The 19,033-nt window shown below is 41.2% G+C and overlaps 2 protein-coding genes across 2 annotated transcripts; both read right to left on the bottom strand.

Moving 5' to 3' along the window:
* Positions 1–6,156: 6,156 nt before the first annotated feature.
* Positions 6,157–8,448, bottom strand: GHRL (ghrelin and obestatin prepropeptide; the record flags this gene model as incomplete). The annotated part of the gene is made up of 4 exons (XM_082004564.1): positions 8,176–8,448; positions 7,563–7,676; positions 7,022–7,130; positions 6,157–6,176 (listed from the first exon to the last, which is right to left on the bottom strand). Exons 1-4 carry the CDS (start codon positions 8,293–8,295, stop codon positions 6,157–6,159), a joined length of 363 nt encoding a protein of 120 aa, XP_081860690.1. The 5' UTR covers positions 8,296–8,448.
* Positions 8,449–11,416: 2,968 nt separating this feature from the next.
* On the bottom strand, positions 11,417–18,973 carry SEC13 (SEC13 homolog, nuclear pore and COPII coat complex component; the record flags this gene model as incomplete). The annotated part of the gene is made up of 9 exons (XM_082004563.1): positions 11,417–12,665; positions 13,092–13,238; positions 14,046–14,166; positions 14,674–14,807; positions 15,599–15,732; positions 16,496–16,647; positions 17,092–17,207; positions 18,028–18,072; positions 18,935–18,973. The coding sequence occupies 9 exons, from the start codon at positions 18,971–18,973 to the stop codon at positions 12,555–12,557; spliced, it is 999 nt and encodes a 332-aa protein (XP_081860689.1). The 3' UTR covers positions 11,417–12,554.
* Positions 18,974–19,033: the final 60 nt, after the last annotated feature.

Raw genomic sequence — 19,033 nt, 5'->3', positions numbered from 1 at the left:
GCCCCGCTACTGCCTGTGCAGCCAGCCCGGAGAGACGAGACGGGGCCGGCGCGGGGAGGCCTGCGGCTCCTGCAGGCCGCCTGGCCGCGGGGAGCGAGTTGCGACGTCCCCGGGGCCTCAGGCTTTCGGTTGGCCCGAGGGCGCCGTTCTCCTCCCTTCGAGCCGGTGTGGGGCACCCTTGGGCGCGGCCTGGGCAGCGCAGTGGGTCCGTGGGGCGGGAGGCCCAGCCCCGCGGGGGTGTCCCTCTGGGGAGCGTGAGCCGCGGACCCGAAGGGCCTCTTCCAGAAGAAGACTTGGGATTTCAGGATGAGAGCGCGAGTTGCTTTAAAGGGCGAATGGGAGAGCCAGAGTTTAGGAGGTGAGTGCAGGCATCCTGCTGCTGTAACAGCCTTTGAAAAAGTACCTGTTTTTTCCCCCAGCCCCGGCTTGGGCTGGGTTGGTGTGACAAAAATTTGCCCTGTAACAATATGCTGTTTGTTGGCTGTGTTTTAATGTAGTGGTCTGAAGCATCTGTAGAAAGCAAATTAAAGTTGTTCGCAGCCTGTTTCACAAGGAAATTTTGTATGGGTGGCTGTCATGTTTCTAGCACTTCTTCTAGAGTACTGGCAAGTGTTGGTTCTAAAAATAACTTGTGAAATGTGGGAATGGGTTCATGTTTTTCTTTACTCCATTATGATGAATAAAGTTGTCCCTGTAAGAGCAGAAAAGGGAATCTGACACTGCTGACATTCTCCCTGGCAATTCCTGAGACCAAGGAAGAGCCACAGACAGATTTGGCTTGCCTGACATCCTCATGCCAACAGCAAACAACAAATTTTTTTCTGTAACTTAATTTTTTTTTTGCTAAACCCTATCAGTTAATGGTTACCTGTGTTTAAAAGCACAAAGATTTAGTCATAGTCTTTAAATATATATATGTACATAATTATGTAGTGTCCTGCAAAGACAGGACAGTGCAAAAAAGTTTGCAGTCCTGCAAAACTTGTGATCAAGTGATGTCTTGTAGTCTTGAGTTCTGCTATCGAAAACAAGGCTGTAGATGCATGTGTAAATGAAAATTTTAGTCTTCTGTCAGTTAATAACTCTTGGAGGGCAATCTAATGTAATTTGTTCATTTACTTTAAAGGCTTCTAGTGTTGTTCCTGTCACTCCTATTTTTAGTTATGAAGTAATATTTCTTTGTGGAAGTTTTTCAAACCTTGACTTCCTGTTTTTCTAACAAACTGCAAGAATGAACATAATGGATTGAGAAAGTACTTCACTTTAATTACACAGCCGATTTAAAAATCCTTTGTTGTAGCAGAGCTACTTAATTTTTTTGCTTCAGTTACTGTAGTTGGTTGCTTTCTATAGACCCTCAGGCTTTTTAAAAGGCAGATTTTTATCTTAACAAGTGGGTCAATGAAACCATAACACACATCGCGTTTGTGTTTTGTGTTGGCCAAAACCAATTGTTTTCTCTTTAATTATTTATCCTTTTTTATCTGTATAATTTGATAATGTTGTCTGAACCCCATTTAGTATCCTATGATGTCTGATGGTCATTTAATACTTCCGTTCAGGTAGACAAATGCTGATGTGTATGTTCCCTACAGTAAGCAAAACTGTAGGGAATCAGACTACTCCATTTACAGTTATCGTCCTGGCTAGATGCAGAGTTTTGTAGCATCTTCCCCTTTCTTGGGAGGGAGAAGTTCTCATCCTTTAGGTCGTTGTTCTCCCCTAACTCACATACTATCTGTTTAGTTGCTCATAACTGCTTGAACATGTTACTAACAAATACACGTTTTCACTTATTATCTAGCTTGAAAGTAAACCTGAGTGTCATGAGGTAAATCTCACGCAAAGAACAGAAGACAAGTGCAACTTGAGAGAACAACAGACTGAAGATCACAGGAAGAAGAAAACAAAGCATCAGTGATCCACAGCAATATGCCTTAAGGCACTCCAGAGTGAGCGTGTTCAGAAAGTCAGGAGGGGAATGGTCAGAACGGAGGCATCTCCACCAGGTGAAGTTCAGGCTGATAGCCCGCAGTGTAGAAGTCTTGTAAGTCAGGTTGCACCTCAAGAAGCATCTCTGTCAGTCCAAAACTTGAAGAAGGCCAACAATTGCAATTGCATTCAGACAGGCAGAAAACAAAATCAGATTGAAGGAGCCTGCAGCTGTCCAGTTGTCCTTCAGAACGACTCTGAAGGACACCCTGTGACTCGTTGAAGCACAGACACTGAAGAAGCCTCTCCAAAGTCTGCATTTGTGGATGAACCAAGTCTGAGGGTTTGTTTTTGGTTTTGGTTTTAAAAAAGGTGGTGAGTATTTCTTTGTTGAATGGATATGTTGAAATATTTTTAGGATCTTAATGATTAGAATATTTTTGAAAAAAATTAAATTAAGAGGATGAAATGTTTTTAGTCTGTTTTTACTTTAGGAATTTACTGGTGTTTGTAAAACCCAGTCTAGTGATGTACCGTTATTGGCGGGAGGAAACGCATTAGGTCATTCTTTAGATTGGGGAACTATGGCAATTGAAGTGACTGGATATTTTCCACTTCCCTCATCTATAAAGAATTAAACACTTAAAGTCATTCTAAAATACTAGGTGCTTATTTTGAGGGACTCTTGATAGTTCTTTCTTTAATGTGATGTTACTATTGACTTCTTTTTTAATAGGAATTGGGTTGGTTATAGCTTAATTAGTTACCTTATTTAATTTTCACAATTGAATAATCATCTCAAATTAGTTGAAGAAGACAACTTTTACTTCTCTTAAGGTTTTTGGAAAGCAAAATTAGTACTTCATCCTCTTCAATTTAGGCAGTTTGATTACAGCTGAAGGTGAGTCCTGTGGTGGCTGCATTTGCCTTTTCCTAATGTGATTTAAAAAAAATATATATTTACTATCTCAAATCATTATTAAGAACGAACCATAAAGAAATAAGCATATTCAGCTGCAGCATGAAAAAAATCTTATTGGGGGTACTTAAGTAATACTGCAATGATGACAGATCCCAAAATCACTTCTGGCTAGGGAAGTCTGGGTGAATGACTTGGGACTAACACAGAAGTGCAGTCTTCCCTTTCCTCCTCCTGGCCGCCCTACCATCCAAATAGTACTTAAGGGCATAATCAAATATTTGTGTAACTTTGTGGATGGCTCCAGGTCAAGAGTGCTTTGTCATACTGTTACCAAATGCATAAAGGAATATTGCTTTAGGGGTTGTTTTGCTTTTCAGCCCTGTGAGAATCCATTCCTTCTGATTGCTGAAAACTGAGGAGAAAGATGAGTTTGAAGTTCTTGACTTGATTGGAAACATTATGTGAAACCAAGTGGATAGAAACTGGATCTGGGTTGGCAGAGAAAAAAACAACATGCTTTTGATTGTGCTGGTGGTAGTGTTAAATAATTCCTTGCATCTTGGCTAGGTTACCTTCTTGGCATGCGTTGAATGCAGTATTTGGGTTAGGACAACCAGTTGTAGTGAGTACCCAGGTAATTACCCAGCTTCTGGTAGAAGTTTTTTACCTCAATGTCATTGCTCAGAAATACGATAATGAGAATGCCAGTTTTGAAATTATCTTTACTGTGTCAGAAGGTAGAGATCTAGCTTATTTTTTAAATAGATTGCATAGTTGTTTTGGAAAAATCCTAGAGCAGATGTCATAGGAGTAACAGCATGTCTTATTTTTCTGTACCAGTGCAAATTGTACCACATGAGCACTTCCTGAGCAGTATGTTCACAGTGAGAGTTGAGGCTGCCGTTTTTTAAAACTCATGTCAATACGGACAAAAAGAAGAATTTGAGGAATTTTTCAGTGATTGATGCTAGTGTGATGCACTGATGCCAACCCAAATGTTTGTGTGCCAGCTAATTCTGATACTCATGCAACTTACTGTTCTTGGAAGTGTTTTACTGAAATTTGGGTTCTTTTTAACATTTGTTTTGCAAGTCAAATGGAAAGAGATGCTAGAGCAAATAAAACTTGCTATAAAGTTTTAATTGAAAAAAGTTTCCTGTGTAGTTGATACTTGAGTGAGTTTTGCATTGAAAATGGCATGTATACCATGATGTACACGTACATTTAAGGGAAGTCTAGAGATGGACAAATAATTATACACCAGAAATACTGAACTAAATCACTTGTGCCTCAGTATGCAAGGATCCTTTAATATATTAGTTTAAACTGTCAGGTGCTAACTGCCTTCTGTGGATGTGGTGATAGGACAAGTGGTAATGGTTTTAAACTTGAAGAGGGTAGATTTATATTAGAAACAAGAAGAATTTTTTATGATGAGGGTGGTGAGATGCTGCAGCAGGTTGCCCAGAGAAGCTGTGGATACAGTCGAGTTCTAATCAGGCTAGTCCTGTACTTTGCTCTTCAGACATTGCATACTGGCAGCTACGGTGCTGTAGAACCATTCCTGGGGCATTTCTGTGGAATTCGCTGCTTTGCTTACTTATTCTCCTGCCTCCGAAGCAGGAGAGACTGTACAAAAAGCTCCCTCTGAGCAGAATACTTGGAAGAAAATAGGGGCATCAGTTTCTACTAGGCAGATTAGAAAGCATCCGAGATCGGTTTTGTCCTCATGATCGTTGTGCACTATTAAGTTATATTACCCTCTTGAGGTTGATGTCATATTTGCAAAGGAGAAAATACTGCACACGTTTAGAGGTCCAAAGTTTTTTCTCCAGATCACCAGGAAACACTGTTGGGGGTTTCTGTGTTGCTTGCCCTTTTTTTAAGACAACCTTAGAATGTTCTTCTCAGTAAGCTGGATAAGCAACACAACATAATAGCTTGTGCCTCAATTTTTATTCTGTAGACTAACTTAGCCAAGTTTTTTTCTTCGCAGTGAGTAGACTGTACCCTGCACAACTCTGTCAGAATTCTAGAAACAGTGATCCTGACTACAGTGCTTCTCATTTTAAGAAAGGATTTTAAGAAAGTTTCTCTGGCTGACTGTTTCCTTCCTGTACCATTGGGCAGCTTATTGGCTGACTGTTTCCATGGAATATGATTGGAAAACATTAAGTATAAAAATAACACAAGCAGTAGATCTGTTGTGGAACTGATGATTAGTGTTCAGCATAATAAATGCAACGTCAGTGCTCTTTCTGACTCTTTCCCTTCATAACTCTTCTGCAGGTTTCGAAAAGTACATCTCCTCATCCTTACCCTGGGCTAGTCTTGTTTTAGTCTAGAATTGTTTACTCCTTTTTAATCTGCTTCCCCCTTCACTTCTAATTCTCATTTGCCTTCTGGTGGAGTATAGCACACGATGGTGCTAGTGACATCAAAGGGATCACTTAATTTAGCTGATTAATTAGATATGTTCTCTTTTCCCATCACAGAATAAAAATTGCAGTTGTATTTATATTTATCGCAGTAGCCTGTTAAAGAGTACTTTATAGAATGTCTTCAGGAGGAAATTCCAGAAAATGTTCATGGATGTCTGTCTGGGCTGAGGTACAGAAAAGAACATCCACTACATTGGAGCATACTGGTTTATGCATTTGAAGGTGTGAAAAATTACCTTGTACCTCTGATGCCAGTATGCACATGGTTCTGAATCCAAATAAGCTAACTAGAAATGTTTTTTTTTTCTTTTTTTTTAACTGGAAGATATTGGATGTTTTCCTTTATAAGATCCCTATTAACAAATCCCTTGGCAATTAAGCTAATTTGGCAACTGAAGGTTGAGTCCCTGTCCATCTAGTTTGTGTAGTTTATTACACAAACTACCTAGTTCGAGATACTCTTAAACAAGCAAACAAACCAAAACCAACCCCACAAGTAATTGCAGTTTCAGCATAAGCTTTATTTTCTATTATAGATATGTATGGAAGTGGAAAAAGAGGTTTCCAGCAGTTTTGGAAAGGATTCATATCCCTTAGAATAATCACTATATTTACTAAGGAAAGAGATAAAATAAGAAAATAAACCTACATGTCAACCTGTGATTAACCTTGCCCTTTATTTTTGCCTCTAGGTCTTGTACTCTTCCTTAACAGATCATCTGTTCCAATGTCTGTCAGGACAAACTGCTCAGGTTCACATACTTTCTTCTTTAGAGTTGTGAAATCAGTAACAATGTCATCTTGAAGTAAAATTTATAACAAATCAGGCCATCTAGTGCTGTCTTCATCCTTCATCTTGCCTCAGTTTTTCGTCTGAGTTTCTAAAAACACAAAAAATAAAGATTATTGTGATAGATTATTTTGACAGTCTTAATATTTTTTTTTGAAAACCCTGTTTTGATAATCTGTCTGAAAGTTCTACAAGTGCTCGACCCGAGGCAGAAGATAAGGTGGCTTTCACATAGTTACATTCTGCAAGGACATATACATAGACTGTTGTATTTGTGTGATGGCCGTAGGAGTAGCCCTTCAGAAGGAATTCAGCGGAAAATGGAGAGAGGAGCTTGGGGAAGTGTTGGGAGGGTGAAAGCAGAAGCATGAAGTGATTTGCAGCTGGAACGTGTAACGCAGATGTCAAGACTGACATAAATGCTAGAACAGAAGATTAATGAAGATCACCTTAACACAGATGAGTGCAAATAAAGTATGGTAGGCTGTAGAGGTAAAAAACAGATAGCATGTGTTGGGAGTTGTTCATTAGAACTTTAGTTATCAGTGAATCTGCTAGAACTATCTTGGTTACAATAATGTTTTTAATACTTTTCACCATTAAAATTGTGAAGGTCTTAGCTGAGAAAACAGGGAAGTGCTGGGATTTGAGGGCAAGGGTTTAAAAAAAAGGATTGGTAGTGTAAGGAGAGGAAGCCTTCCCCTTTTGCCCAATAAGCTTTAATGTGATTCTTCAAAGTTCAACTAGCAGTTTCTGAACATCAGATAGTTTAGTGGTTCTCTTAGTGGTAACTTAGTCCCAATCACTTCTGAAATGCTGCTCTGGATGTCTTACACCACAAATTAGGTGACAAAAGTTGTTTGGCTTATGGTGTCGGCGGTTTTGTTTGGGATTTGTTTTTTTAAAGCTCTGCTTTTATGACTTGGTTAGCAGTACCTTTAGTATTCTCTTCAAGGATGTCCCCCAATATCTTCTCCAGTGCTTGTCCATATTCTTCATACTCTTCTTCTGTTATCTTGACACTGATTTCAAAGGATACATTAAACTATAAACACATTGAAAGACAGAGATTAATGGACAAGTTCTGGATAAGGACACTGCAAGTTAATTTTATTCATGGGGATGATGATAAGAGGTATAAAAAGTTATTATATCCATTTATTAGTGCTGAGACATGTAATCAATCTCGGAAAGAGGGTGTATAGCTACTGCAGACCAAACTGCACAATAAACTGGAGGGGGAAAAAAGCTTTTCAAGAAACTCGCATTATTACATGTTAGTTCTGAAATGTAAGTGAATCCTAAATAGGAGACACTGATCTGGATTACTGCTGCTAATTTTAAATCGCTTCATACTGCTTCCCTTTCAAGTTGAAAATGATTGTAGTATTAATTTGTACTGCCTCCTGTAGCAGAAATTGTATTGCCCAACCCCACCCCTTAAACCTGTATATGAGCAAGAAGAAAAAATACAAACCTTAATTTCAATACTGTTACTGTCATCTTCTGCCCCTGCTTCATCTGTACCCCAAAAGCCTTCTGTGCCTCGACGATGTAATTGTGCTGTGGGGTTTTTTTGATCCCTTTGTTGCTAGAAAAGCAAGCAAAATAACATCTCTATATTCTTTCCATAATCAAACTAGTCTGTAGTGGTGAAATTAGAACCCATAATTAACACAGATACAGTAAATTAGCTGAAAGCATTATATAGTTATGTATGTGTAATACGTAGGTCTATAATAATTGTATTACGATGCGCTTTAACAGGAATTTGGTTTAAAGGTTCCTTAAAGAGCAAGCGCCTTACAGTTAATTTCCAAAGATGATGCCAACAATTTATTTAAATTAATGCTTTCTCTTCAGTTCTTTTTTTTTTTCAGATTACTAAATTTTAGTGATTGAGATTAGATACATATTCTCACAGCACGAATACAATGCTAATGGTTTGTTACAGAAGTTTTCCGGAATAACTCCTTCCTCTTCCAAAAAACAAGTCTTCTAAAAGCTTATCCGAACACTGTAAAGAATACGGGTTTTAAGGACTTATAGAGGAGGACAATCTTGAGAGAGTATTTTTCTGAATTTTTTACCTGTATTTTTTTATATTCAGGGCTTAAAAAACTAGAGCCAGCCAGAGTAGTTTCTGTCCAGAGGATGCTGTAGAGAATAATTCCCAGCAGAGTACCTCTGAGAAACATGATTATCTTCATTGAGGCAGGGTGTCAAACCTGAAAGCAAAGGTTGAAAAATTAAACTATTTTACAATCTCTGTATTTAATTGAATCCAGATCCAGTGAAAATCTTTTTCCTGACTTGAATGACTTGAAATTATTTCTAAAGATGGGTGTATAAAGCAAACAAAATTTTTATATGCTAAAATAAAAATCTCCTGTCCAAAAGAGACTCTTGCTTACAGTGTTTCCTTCTATAACCAAGATAGAGTATCGGGAACAGACAGGATAGTGGAGAGAAATTACACAGGAAAACCAGTAAAAGCTGAAAACGCTGTGAAACTTTACCTGGTAAGTTTTGTGGCTTCACTAAACAGCTGCTTTCTGAAGCACTATATATATATATATATAGGAATATTTGTTCTGCGCTACAATATTCCTGGAAATGCAATCTGATACGTATTTAAATTCCTTGGAAACTTGGCCTGCTTGTAATATAACAAAATCAACAAAAAAGTGAAAACACTACATAGATCTGTTGCTGTGCTTACTTTTATGTATAATGAAATAGTGTGGGGAATGAAGTGAGAGTTTCCTTTTTTTTCCTGTGGCGTTAATGTTGTTCCCTCTAAAAAATTAAGAGCTGTAGCATGTATTTTTCAAAAAGGAAAAGCCCCAAACTCTTTTTCTTACCTGAGGTGGTGTAACAGAAATGGAGAAATGGAGCTTTACTCCTGACCTGTGGTGACAGCGTTTCCAATTTTTGTGTTTAAGTGCATTCCCTCTCTTCTGTATTCTCTCCCAGGTTCTGTTTTACTAGACTTTGTTGTCTTTTGCTGGAAGACTGAAACTGAAGATGATGCCCAGAAAAACTGGCTTCCATTACTCTAAAATCAGAATATTAACAAATTTTTAAAACTTCAGTGAAGATGAGTAGCAATGGCTGAGTGTCTAGAAAAAGCCCATGAAGAGAAATTGGGAATTACTTTTTTTCAACTCAAGAAAGAGTAGGCAAAAAGAAGGAATATATGATGAAGGATGAAAAATTTGCAACTTCTGTTGCTTCTATTCTACTTTGAGTGACACAGCTAATTTGTAGGATCCATTTCACACTGCAACCCCACAAACTTCCAGTAGGATTGAGGTAGGCATGGGAAATGTGCAAAGATGGGAAGATGAGGAGGAATTTAATTAAATCAAATTTGCTGTTGGAGAAAATGTAACATGCAGCCATTTATAAACCATCTTAACTGTGCTCTGGCCAAATAAGACTCTATCTTTAGCAGATCTGTAGAGTTGGAAGACTAGTTTTACTTGGGGATGCAGTTCCATTTTGTTCTGCAAACGTGATCTAAGAGCTTTCCTCTTCCTGTGTCTCATGTTGTGGCTTTCTAGTTGATTATTTCAAATATTGTGCAGTCATGCTGTAAATCAGATTTGTGAAATGATCCAAATATTAAAAGAAAGTAACTTAAATGTGTCTGGTATCAGCTGAACTGGTAAAACTGAGGAAACTAGTTACTGGGATAAGGGAGCTGAAAACAAATGGAAGTGATGGGTCAAAAACCCCTCTAGCAACAAAGCTAGGTTAAGAAGCTCTGATAAGAGTTAGTTTTCTTGGCTTTTATCTGGGGGCTTATTAAAAATACCTGGTAACACAAAGAAAGCAGGCAGAGCTGCTGGATCCTACCAGAAACAATAAGGAAGGAGAAGCCCCTTGCATTTTCATAGCACACTGTGTTTTGTTCTGGACTGGCCCCGGAACCGAGCTGTTTCTGGATTCGTGACATGGTAGGGAGAGGTGTCCCTTGTAGCTTCCAGGAGCTTCGTCTTTGGATCAGCATCTTCTGCTTTATTAAGGCCTGTCAGCGCTCCAAAGTAGTGAGGAAAATAGAAGTGTAGGATATGAATTTTATATAGGCCGTTGTACAAAACAGCGTGGTAACTCCTGTGGGTTTTGTTTTCTGAGTTCCAAGTGACCACAATTGCCATTAGACAGCCTTGTTATCAGTAGGAGACATGCCAGAAACTTCATAAACTTAGCAGTGCAGGTTGAATGATAGAACTTCATTTCTTATGTGGAAACTCCTTTTAGTTATCACAAGACACAAACTTTTCTTCTCAGCTAGATAGTGAAGAACAATGGTACACTGTGAGCACAGGAGAGACCGTGTTGGTGTTCATCAGACTGACTAGCAATTTTAAGTTCTTCAGTGTGAAACTTCTGTTAAGTATATTTTTCTCTCTCTCTTTTCCCTAATCCTGACCCCAAGTATGAGGAGGAGGGGATTAGAGATCCAAAACCATGAAGCTTATTCTCAAGAGTAACAGGAAAAACTTACATTTGCAATGAATAAACTGTGTAACTCTTAATCTTTTTCATTTGCAGCTGTTGGGGATACTTTGATCATTACTTGAAACCATTCTAATACTTTTCATCTTGAGTATGAAGGTGTAACAGGGTGAACTGGGCCTTGCTGCTAAGTAGGTTTGAATTCCTAAGTATTAAAACTCATAAAATATAAGGATAATGTTTAATAGGGTGAATTGTGGAACCTAATACACCCACCCTGCCCCAAGCAAAAACTTTTCATGTGTACTTGAGGAGCTAGTGCTCTTTTTGCTTAGAATGAAGTATGGTAAAAGCTAACTAAGAAAAAGGCTCAAAAATGAACCCTCACTACTGGAGGTCATGTGCTTGATTTCAAGTTTGTATAGTTTCTAGAGCAGTTAAAACCAACCCACAACCCTTAGATGACCAGGTATTCTATGTCAAAGAAAAGTGGGTATGGTACTGGGAATGAAAGGCTGCCACTAAGCTTAGCGGTTATGATTATGATCTTAGTAGAAATGGAAAACAGCTTGAAAGAAAATAGTGCTTTGCTGTATAATTTGAAATGGTACTGTTTGAATGTAATGCTAATTTCTAGATGAGTTTATTCTTTTTTTGGGGGGTGGTAAGGCTACAGTGCATTTAAAGAACAACAGGAATGCTGCATACTTCTGTTGGTGAATAGAAAGATAGTTCATGGATGTGTTTCTGAGAGTAACTAGGATATTATTTGGCTAGTATAGATAGCGATCATGAAATGAGGTTTGTTTTTCTGGAAGAGGAGGTATATTATCTTGACTATGCCAAAAAAAAGTGTGCCTAGGAACTATTACCTTGGAGAAGGAGGAAGGCTGTGAATTGTTCACTTGTGTTGCTACAGTGGAACTGAAAAATAAAGCGAAAATGTCACCTTTTAGTTAAGTACTTTACTTTTCCTCTTGGAGGGGAAGAGTGCTTCAGCTTTTAGCTGAAGGCATACTGAAATGTGGGGGTTTTTGAGCCTAATACACTTGCCTGAAGTGCAATGGCACATAAGTTTAACTGAAGGCAAAAAATTTATTCATTCTTACACCATATACAGTGTTACTCTCTAGTGGACTAACACCTTCCCAGCTATTACAAAGCTAACATGATGGATGGGAGGACAACATGACTGTGGTTTGATTGAAGGTAGACTGTAGACAGCCTTTACAAGGCATTTGTGAAAAGATTAGAGCACACAAGGCTTTAACCAATAGGACTTTATTCTGTTGGTATTGCAACAAAAAAAAACAAACCCTGAGGTACAGTACAGAAGTGTGGCTAAAAAAAAAAATCTTCAAATTATTAATGTTGGTTAAATAACCAAGTTTGAGATTATTGTAAAGCAAAAGACAGATACATTCCACTACTCCTTTTCATCTTCAGGTAAGCACAGAGACTTTCATGTCTTCAAGCACATTATTTTCACAGAGATCTAAGTACCACTTTGCTGTCACCACTAAGCACCACCATGCTGTCATCTAATGCTGAAAACCCCACCAGCCCTTCCCCTCACTTGGAACAAAGTTCTGGCTTTTGAAGGGACAAAGTATTTGTCCCCTTGCACAAAGGCGTTCACACCTCACCACTGTGCCAGCTGCCTCCTGTTCCTACTCCAGTGCTTCAAGTCTGACCACAGCACAGCCAATTACATTTGATTCCTAAACCAGAAAAGCAGGGTACAATTTCTACAGCATCAAGGAGTAGTACAAGGCACAGTATTTTGCTATGCTCTTTACCTTAAATTTAAGGGAATGTCAATTAAGACTGATTATCAACATATTGTAGCTTCTCAGTAATAGTTACGGAGTGCTCATAAAATTGGATAATTGTTGTTTCCCATGTTCATGTCCAGTTTAGATAAAATCAGTTCTCATCTGGTTCAAGGAACATTGCAAATCAGGGATAGCAATCACTTGCTGCAGCTGAAACTCTCTCTCGTGCATCACTGCTCATTCTGCTGCCCCTCTGTAACGGCAGACACCCCTCCTTGGCCCTTGTTGACATCGCTGATACATGCCCACAGTCCATCTACTGATTCCTTCCATAGCGTGACCTCAAAAACAGATCAGGAAGAAGTTTCAGCCTTAATACATTCTCAGTTTCCCATTTCCTTGCAACCATCACATCACTTGTTTGGTGACAGTAGTCAAGTGTTCCAACGTTGTTTTAGGTATCAAGTTAATTGTTGCTGTATACTGAATAATCATCCAGTGGTAATTCTGCTGTTAGTATGCTACAAAATAAAGCCTGCTTTTCTAATCTCCAGTAAGGACTAAGAATGCAGTGCAAGTAGTTTGCCAAAGGTTAGGGTCTTCCTCCTCTTTTGATAAGTAAAAAAAAAAAAAAAAAAAAATCACTGTTGCACCAAAGGAGAACCTACAACAGTCTTAACTTAAACAAATGTGAAAATAGCCTGTCTCATCTCAGCTCTTCTAAGAATATGGCATGCAGGAGTAAAATCCGAGGCAGTAGTACTCACTTTATTGTCTCCTCCAGACACCGCAAGAATATTTGCGGTAATGGACCAACTCACATGCCAGACAACGTCATTGAACTTGTGCAGCAACTTTGGTGACCATGAATTCCCAGAGGCATCATCACATGTCCAGATGAACACCCTCCCATCCTACAAAAGCAAGCAGACTGAGGTGGTTGGACTACACAGGAAAAACCACCTTGATTGCACTTACGGCGACACTTCCAAATCACAGCTCTGATATGAGCCCTAGATGTGTTTACATGCATTTTTGCTCAACACAGGAAAGGGGCTGTTTTCTTACTATAGCTAAAAGCAAGACAGGAATACAGCCTTCTGATGAGAAAACTACATGCCAGTATTTTGCAAGGTGACTTGCGAACACCAGAGAAGAGCTCCTAAAATATATTATCTGAATTTTTCCCCAGATGAGAGTTTGCTTCCCAGTCACATGACAGCAAGTTAGCAACTTACCGAGTAGTCTTATTGCTATTAAAAAAAAAAAAGCATTTACAGAATTATTAGCAACAAGAACACTACAGTCAGTACGGAGGCTGAGGACATCAGGGCTGATTAAGAATGCCAGTTATTAGAAAACAGTATTTTTAGCTGAAGTTCAGTGAATTTGATCCAGAGACATTAAAATATAACTTTAGCTTGAAGGTCGTCTTCGTAACGAGACCACCCTGCTCATGATTTTCAAAATAAAAGATAGTCTTTGGTTCAGAGCCACACACGCACAAACCTTTGTCCAAAAATGCTTCCACTGAGCTTCTGAGTTTGGGAGGAACAGGAAGCAAAGGCTCTTATGCACAGACCCAGATAAAGCACAGGATCACCAAAAGGACCTGTTAGAGCAGTTCTATCCTTACTATTCCTTTACTTCCCCTTTTCTGTAGTAAATGGAAGCGAGGGCATTGAGAGCCTGCCTCTTTGTCACGCCGATAGAAGCCTCACCTGTGAGCAGCTAGCAATGGTACTTGTTGGCAAACCTATGGATGGAGCCCAGGCTACATCTCGAACCCAGTCGCTATGAGCCTCCAGCTTCTGCTCTTCTTTCCACTGACCATCTTCTTCCCTGAAAACATTCATACAGTCAGAAGGGTGGCAGCAGAAGCCAGTCATATTTCTCATTTCCTGTTCTAGAAGGCTTTGGGTTTGTAGCTTTCAGACTTCTGGTGTATCCAGATAATACAAAGCATAAGCATTCCCCACTCTTCTCCAAAACCTCTATGTCTTAAACTGACAAAATCCCTTCCAGGGTACAGAAAGCATAGGCAAAGAGTATTTGTTCTTCAGTTACTGTACAGAAATCTGCTATTGTCCAAGTGACGGACGTAATCAAAGACAATTAGCCACTTTCCAAGATAAGACTAAGCAGGGCTGACACACAATGCTATAACCATGTGAGAGATTGTACATCACTAAGTCATTTCCATTTTTAAAGCACTTCTCTCAAACAATAATTCAAAGATGAAAGCAGAGAGGTGCTGAAAATATTACTTGAGATACCAACAGGGACATTCAAACACTATAAAGGATATAAAGTTTTGTAAGTTTTTAAGTCTGGCAACAGAGCACTTACTTCCAAATCTTGACAAGGTTGTCACAGCCACCAGATGCAAACCTTTTGATGTAGTTTGGTTTTTGACCAGATGGTTGTTCTATAAGGCTTCCTGGTACAACTGCAGGAGCCCAGCTAACTGCATTACATCCAATCTATTTAACGAAAAAATATCATTATTAAAAGTTGCTTACTTTAAATAAAAGCTGATGAGGGGGAAAAGGACACCTAGCATACCCTTTATAGGGGAGGGGAGAAGGAATAAGCCCATCTTAGGAAAATAGGAGTCTTACACAATGCTGGATGGATACAGGATGAGTAAGAAACCCAAATACAGTCTAGTCTCAATAAGGCACTTATTCAGAAAGCCTTAGGTAGCTGAGTAACTGGTTTATGTGCAAATATCACCTTGGATATGTAAACACTGGAGACAGATATAAACTGAAAAGACACAAGATACAGTTGCTAAGATTGAGGAACGCAGGAGTAGAAAGAACCTGTGTGTCCGGAGTCCGGTTTCCTTTTATTGACAGCCACTGCCATTAGCTTATCAAGTTCTGCTTAAGCAAAAATCTCCACTATTTTGGGAAAAACATGAGTCCTGCAGTTTTCCCAGCTTCAGTTTATACAGGCGTTCTTAGTACCAAAGCCATCTCCTACCAGGTAACTTCCAGCACTGTGTTTTAACAATAATGCTTACTGAGCAAGTATTATCAGTGCTGTTTAGTAACCTTCACATGTCTTGTTTTCTACTTCATTTTAGTGACTAAAGTCTACCTTCCCACTCTGGATTAATTTAAAATGAATTATTATTGATTCTGGAAAATATTTCACATTATTTCCTTATATTTCAGTATTTATCTCATCTACAAGTTCTTTGAGGCCTCAACTCTGTGATTAGCTATAGCTCCAAGAACCCTGTACTGCTCCAAAGGAACAGACGTACTGTATGTGCATTGCTGATCTTTTTGACTTCCCATTGCCCATCACCCGTGTAGCTCAATAATGAAATGGCCCCATCCGAGCTCCCGCAGGCCAGGATCAATCCGTAGTCATGTGGTGCCCAGCAGACAGAATTCACTGTGAAGGGTGAGACACACTGGATTACAACACAGCAACTACCTAAAATTGACTAACCAAACCACTGACTAGTATTAGTGGAATAGTCACTAGAAGTGAGCAGCTTTGAAAGGTAAGAATAAGAGTCTTAGCATTCCTGAATTTCAGCAGTGCCAGTCAATTAACATTGTTTACTCAATGACAGAAAACTGCCTTTATTTTTGGCACCCTTTTAGAATGGGGTGTTCTCTCACTTAATGAGAGATTAAAAACTCTGACTAACCCCTGCAACAGCAAAGAGTATCACTGACTAGAACAAAAGCTGAATGGCAGGCATAGTATTTAAAGTCTAGATTAGCAACAAAATGAAGCTGGAGACTTCCAAGATCTGCATGTAGGAGGACCAATCATCTGAACAAACCAGTTTCCATTGTAAAACAAAATGCAGCATGCTAAAATCCACCTTTTTCCTTTCTTCCTGTAGGGGGATACACACAGTATTTTCCTCAAGAATTCAGTACCCTGCCATCTTGTTTATTTGAAAGCTGATTTATTTGCAAAACAGCTCCTACACAAACATCATATGAATCAGGACAGGAGGTTATCCAGCAATATGACATTATGTAAATGTTCCATTTATGCTGAATAGACTTACTGTCTCTCCATTAATTTATCCCTATCTGTTTGATAGAGGCTTTCTTCCTCAACACTGATGGATTTATTCCAACCTTTCTGAATCCTCTCATATCCCAAATCTCACTTCCCAGCTCCAGACCCCACATACCTGAGGAATCATGCCCTGTGTACTCATATGTCTTTTCCCAAGTGCCATTTTCTTCCTTCCAGATAATGACCTTCCTGTCATAGGAACAGGAAGCCAAGATATTTCCGTACATAGGATGAGCCCAGGCAACTTGCCACACGGGACCTTCATGCCTGCAAGAAACAATGTTATTTGGAAAGGTGAGAGAAACCCATTCCAGTTGTGGCTCTTTCACAGCCATTGTTATTGTAAATCAGTGTTCTGTAAGTGATTAATGCAGTGATATGAAGACTAGGAGTAACACCAAGATGAAAAACAGCATAGAGGACAGTCAGACAAAGCCATTGCCATCGAAAACAATTCCAAACATTTATCCTTACATTAGCAATTAAGATTGTGAGTTTACTTCTTGAAAATTACAGGTGCCAAGCAATTAATAAATGAAAAAGTCTCAGTGATATTTCTGACTGGCTCTCTGTCCCCCTCACAGCTCTGAAGAGTCGTTTAGCAACAACCAGCCATAGTAATTACTACCTTGGAGGAATTTACCACACATCTTATATTACCAAGAGGCAAAATACTAAAGATTTCCACATCTTCTGTTGATGACACTTTACCCTCTCAGGTCCGCAATGAGGATTTGCCCTCCATTCCGAACATCAAAGATTTTCACGGATCTGTCTGAAGAACAGGTCGCTAACCGAGTGCCATAGTAATCCATCTGAGCATCATGCTGCAAGGCGATGGAAAAGCTGCTGTCAGCACGCGCGAGTTCTGCTTTGTTAACAAATCTTACAACATGTTAAAAGTAGCTGTAAGAGTCGTGAACCAATGAGTGAGTCCCAGCACGACAGGTTAAAAGGGATAGTTCTTAAACAATCCAGACAACCCACATAAGTCGTTATATCCCCAGCTGCTGTTCTCACTAACTATACAAGTGTTATGCGGAAGTAATCTAGGGAATTCAGAGCAGTAATGCACAGCATTTTCAGGAGAGGACAGGAAATTAGTGCCACTGACTGTAAAGCCTTTGACCAGTTATGAATTTTTGTTTAACATGTAAAGTGAATGTAAGAATACTGACCTCTCTATTTACGTTTGAAACGTTATTATCTAACTGGGCTCCTTGCTTCTACAAATTACTTTGAAATGTTTCCTCCTACCTGTACTTACACATCTGCTCCCGGAAACATGCACATAAAGGAAAATCAGTTCCATCTGCTTAAGTTCTGTACCACTTAGCATATGCATACATAGTGTTCTATAGAAACGAGCAAAACCAAGCCTAGGCATGAAAATTAAGGTTTTAAATCATTTCTCCTTCCCTGGTAGCTATATTTTCTTGTCCAGGCAGTATAAAACAGCACTATCAGAACTTCAGACAGTATTCTCCACCTAATATCCCACACATGCTGTTTTATACAGGCACACAGATCATACTCTTCACCCCTCGTGAGAAAGTGCCCTGAAGTAATTCTGTGAAGGTGGGAGAGCGCAGCGAGCAGAGCTGAGTGGTGCTTTTGCTAACGAAGAACAGCCCCCAGCACACTTACTATCATGTCCTCATGAGAGGTGTCCACGGTGTTAATTACCGAGACCTGCGGGGCGGAAGGAGAAACAACAACAAGCACACTGCACATCAACGCGTGGCCGAAGGCGGAGACCCTGCCTCCCGCACTCCGCGCAGCACACCAGCCCCGGCACCGGGCCGGGCCCCTCGAGCTCTCAGGCCGCCTCCCCCAGGCGCTGGCCGGGGCTGCCATCGGGCAGCGGCCGGCCGCCTTGCACCTTGCGCCGTGCCCAGGCGCAGCGCGGGGTCCTCGGCCCGCGGGGCCGAACCCGGCTGCGCTCAGGCCGAGCACCGGGGACACCGCCGGTTCGCCGCCGCCACCTCTCCCTCCTGCTCCGACGAGCGCCGCAGGGAGGGACAGGGCGGCCCGCTGCCCCTCCAGCAGCGCCCACCCCCCCGCCCCGAGCCTACCATGGCGGCGGCGGACCCCACGGTGCTCCCCGGCGGCAAGCAGCCTGGCCTGGCCTTCGGCCGCGCTCCTCAGACGTGGCACAGACGGTCCGACGCCCAAACGGCCCCGCCACAGCGCGCGTCCCGCCCGCCTGCACGCTGAGGTTCCGCTCGCGCAGAGGTTCCGGGGGCGGGCGGGTCGGCGGGCGCTGCCCTTGTCTGCCGGCAGCGGGCCGTGTGCAGAGGCGCGGACGCGCCTGGCGGTCCTAGAGCCCGGCCGCAGCGCGCAGGCTGTGCTCCAGGGCTGGCGGGAGGCGGCCCAGCGCCCACTGCGCCACAGGCCTCCCCGGGGCCCGCCGCCGTCCGGGGCACACAGACTAGCTCGCGGCCCTCCCGCCGCTTCTTGGTGTGCGATGCCCGAGCTGCCCCGAGCGTCGAGGCGCTCCCGCCGCGCGGGGGACCCGGCACCTCCCCGCGGGGCCAGGGGCTGCGTGCCTTGCCCTGCCGGTGCGCAGCCCTCGGCCGGGCCGGGCGGCCATGGGGCGGGCCGAGCCCTGGTCAGGGGGGAGAGGCACCGGCAGAGCACGGAGGAACAATTT

Source organism: Phaethon aethereus (genome assembly GCF_964289735.1).
Source record: "Phaethon aethereus genome assembly, chromosome: 11".
Lineage (NCBI taxonomy): Eukaryota > Metazoa > Chordata > Aves > Phaethontiformes > Phaethontidae > Phaethon > Phaethon aethereus.
The sequence above is the reverse complement of the archived record's forward strand: the minus strand, read 5'-3'. Positions and strand labels throughout refer to the sequence as shown.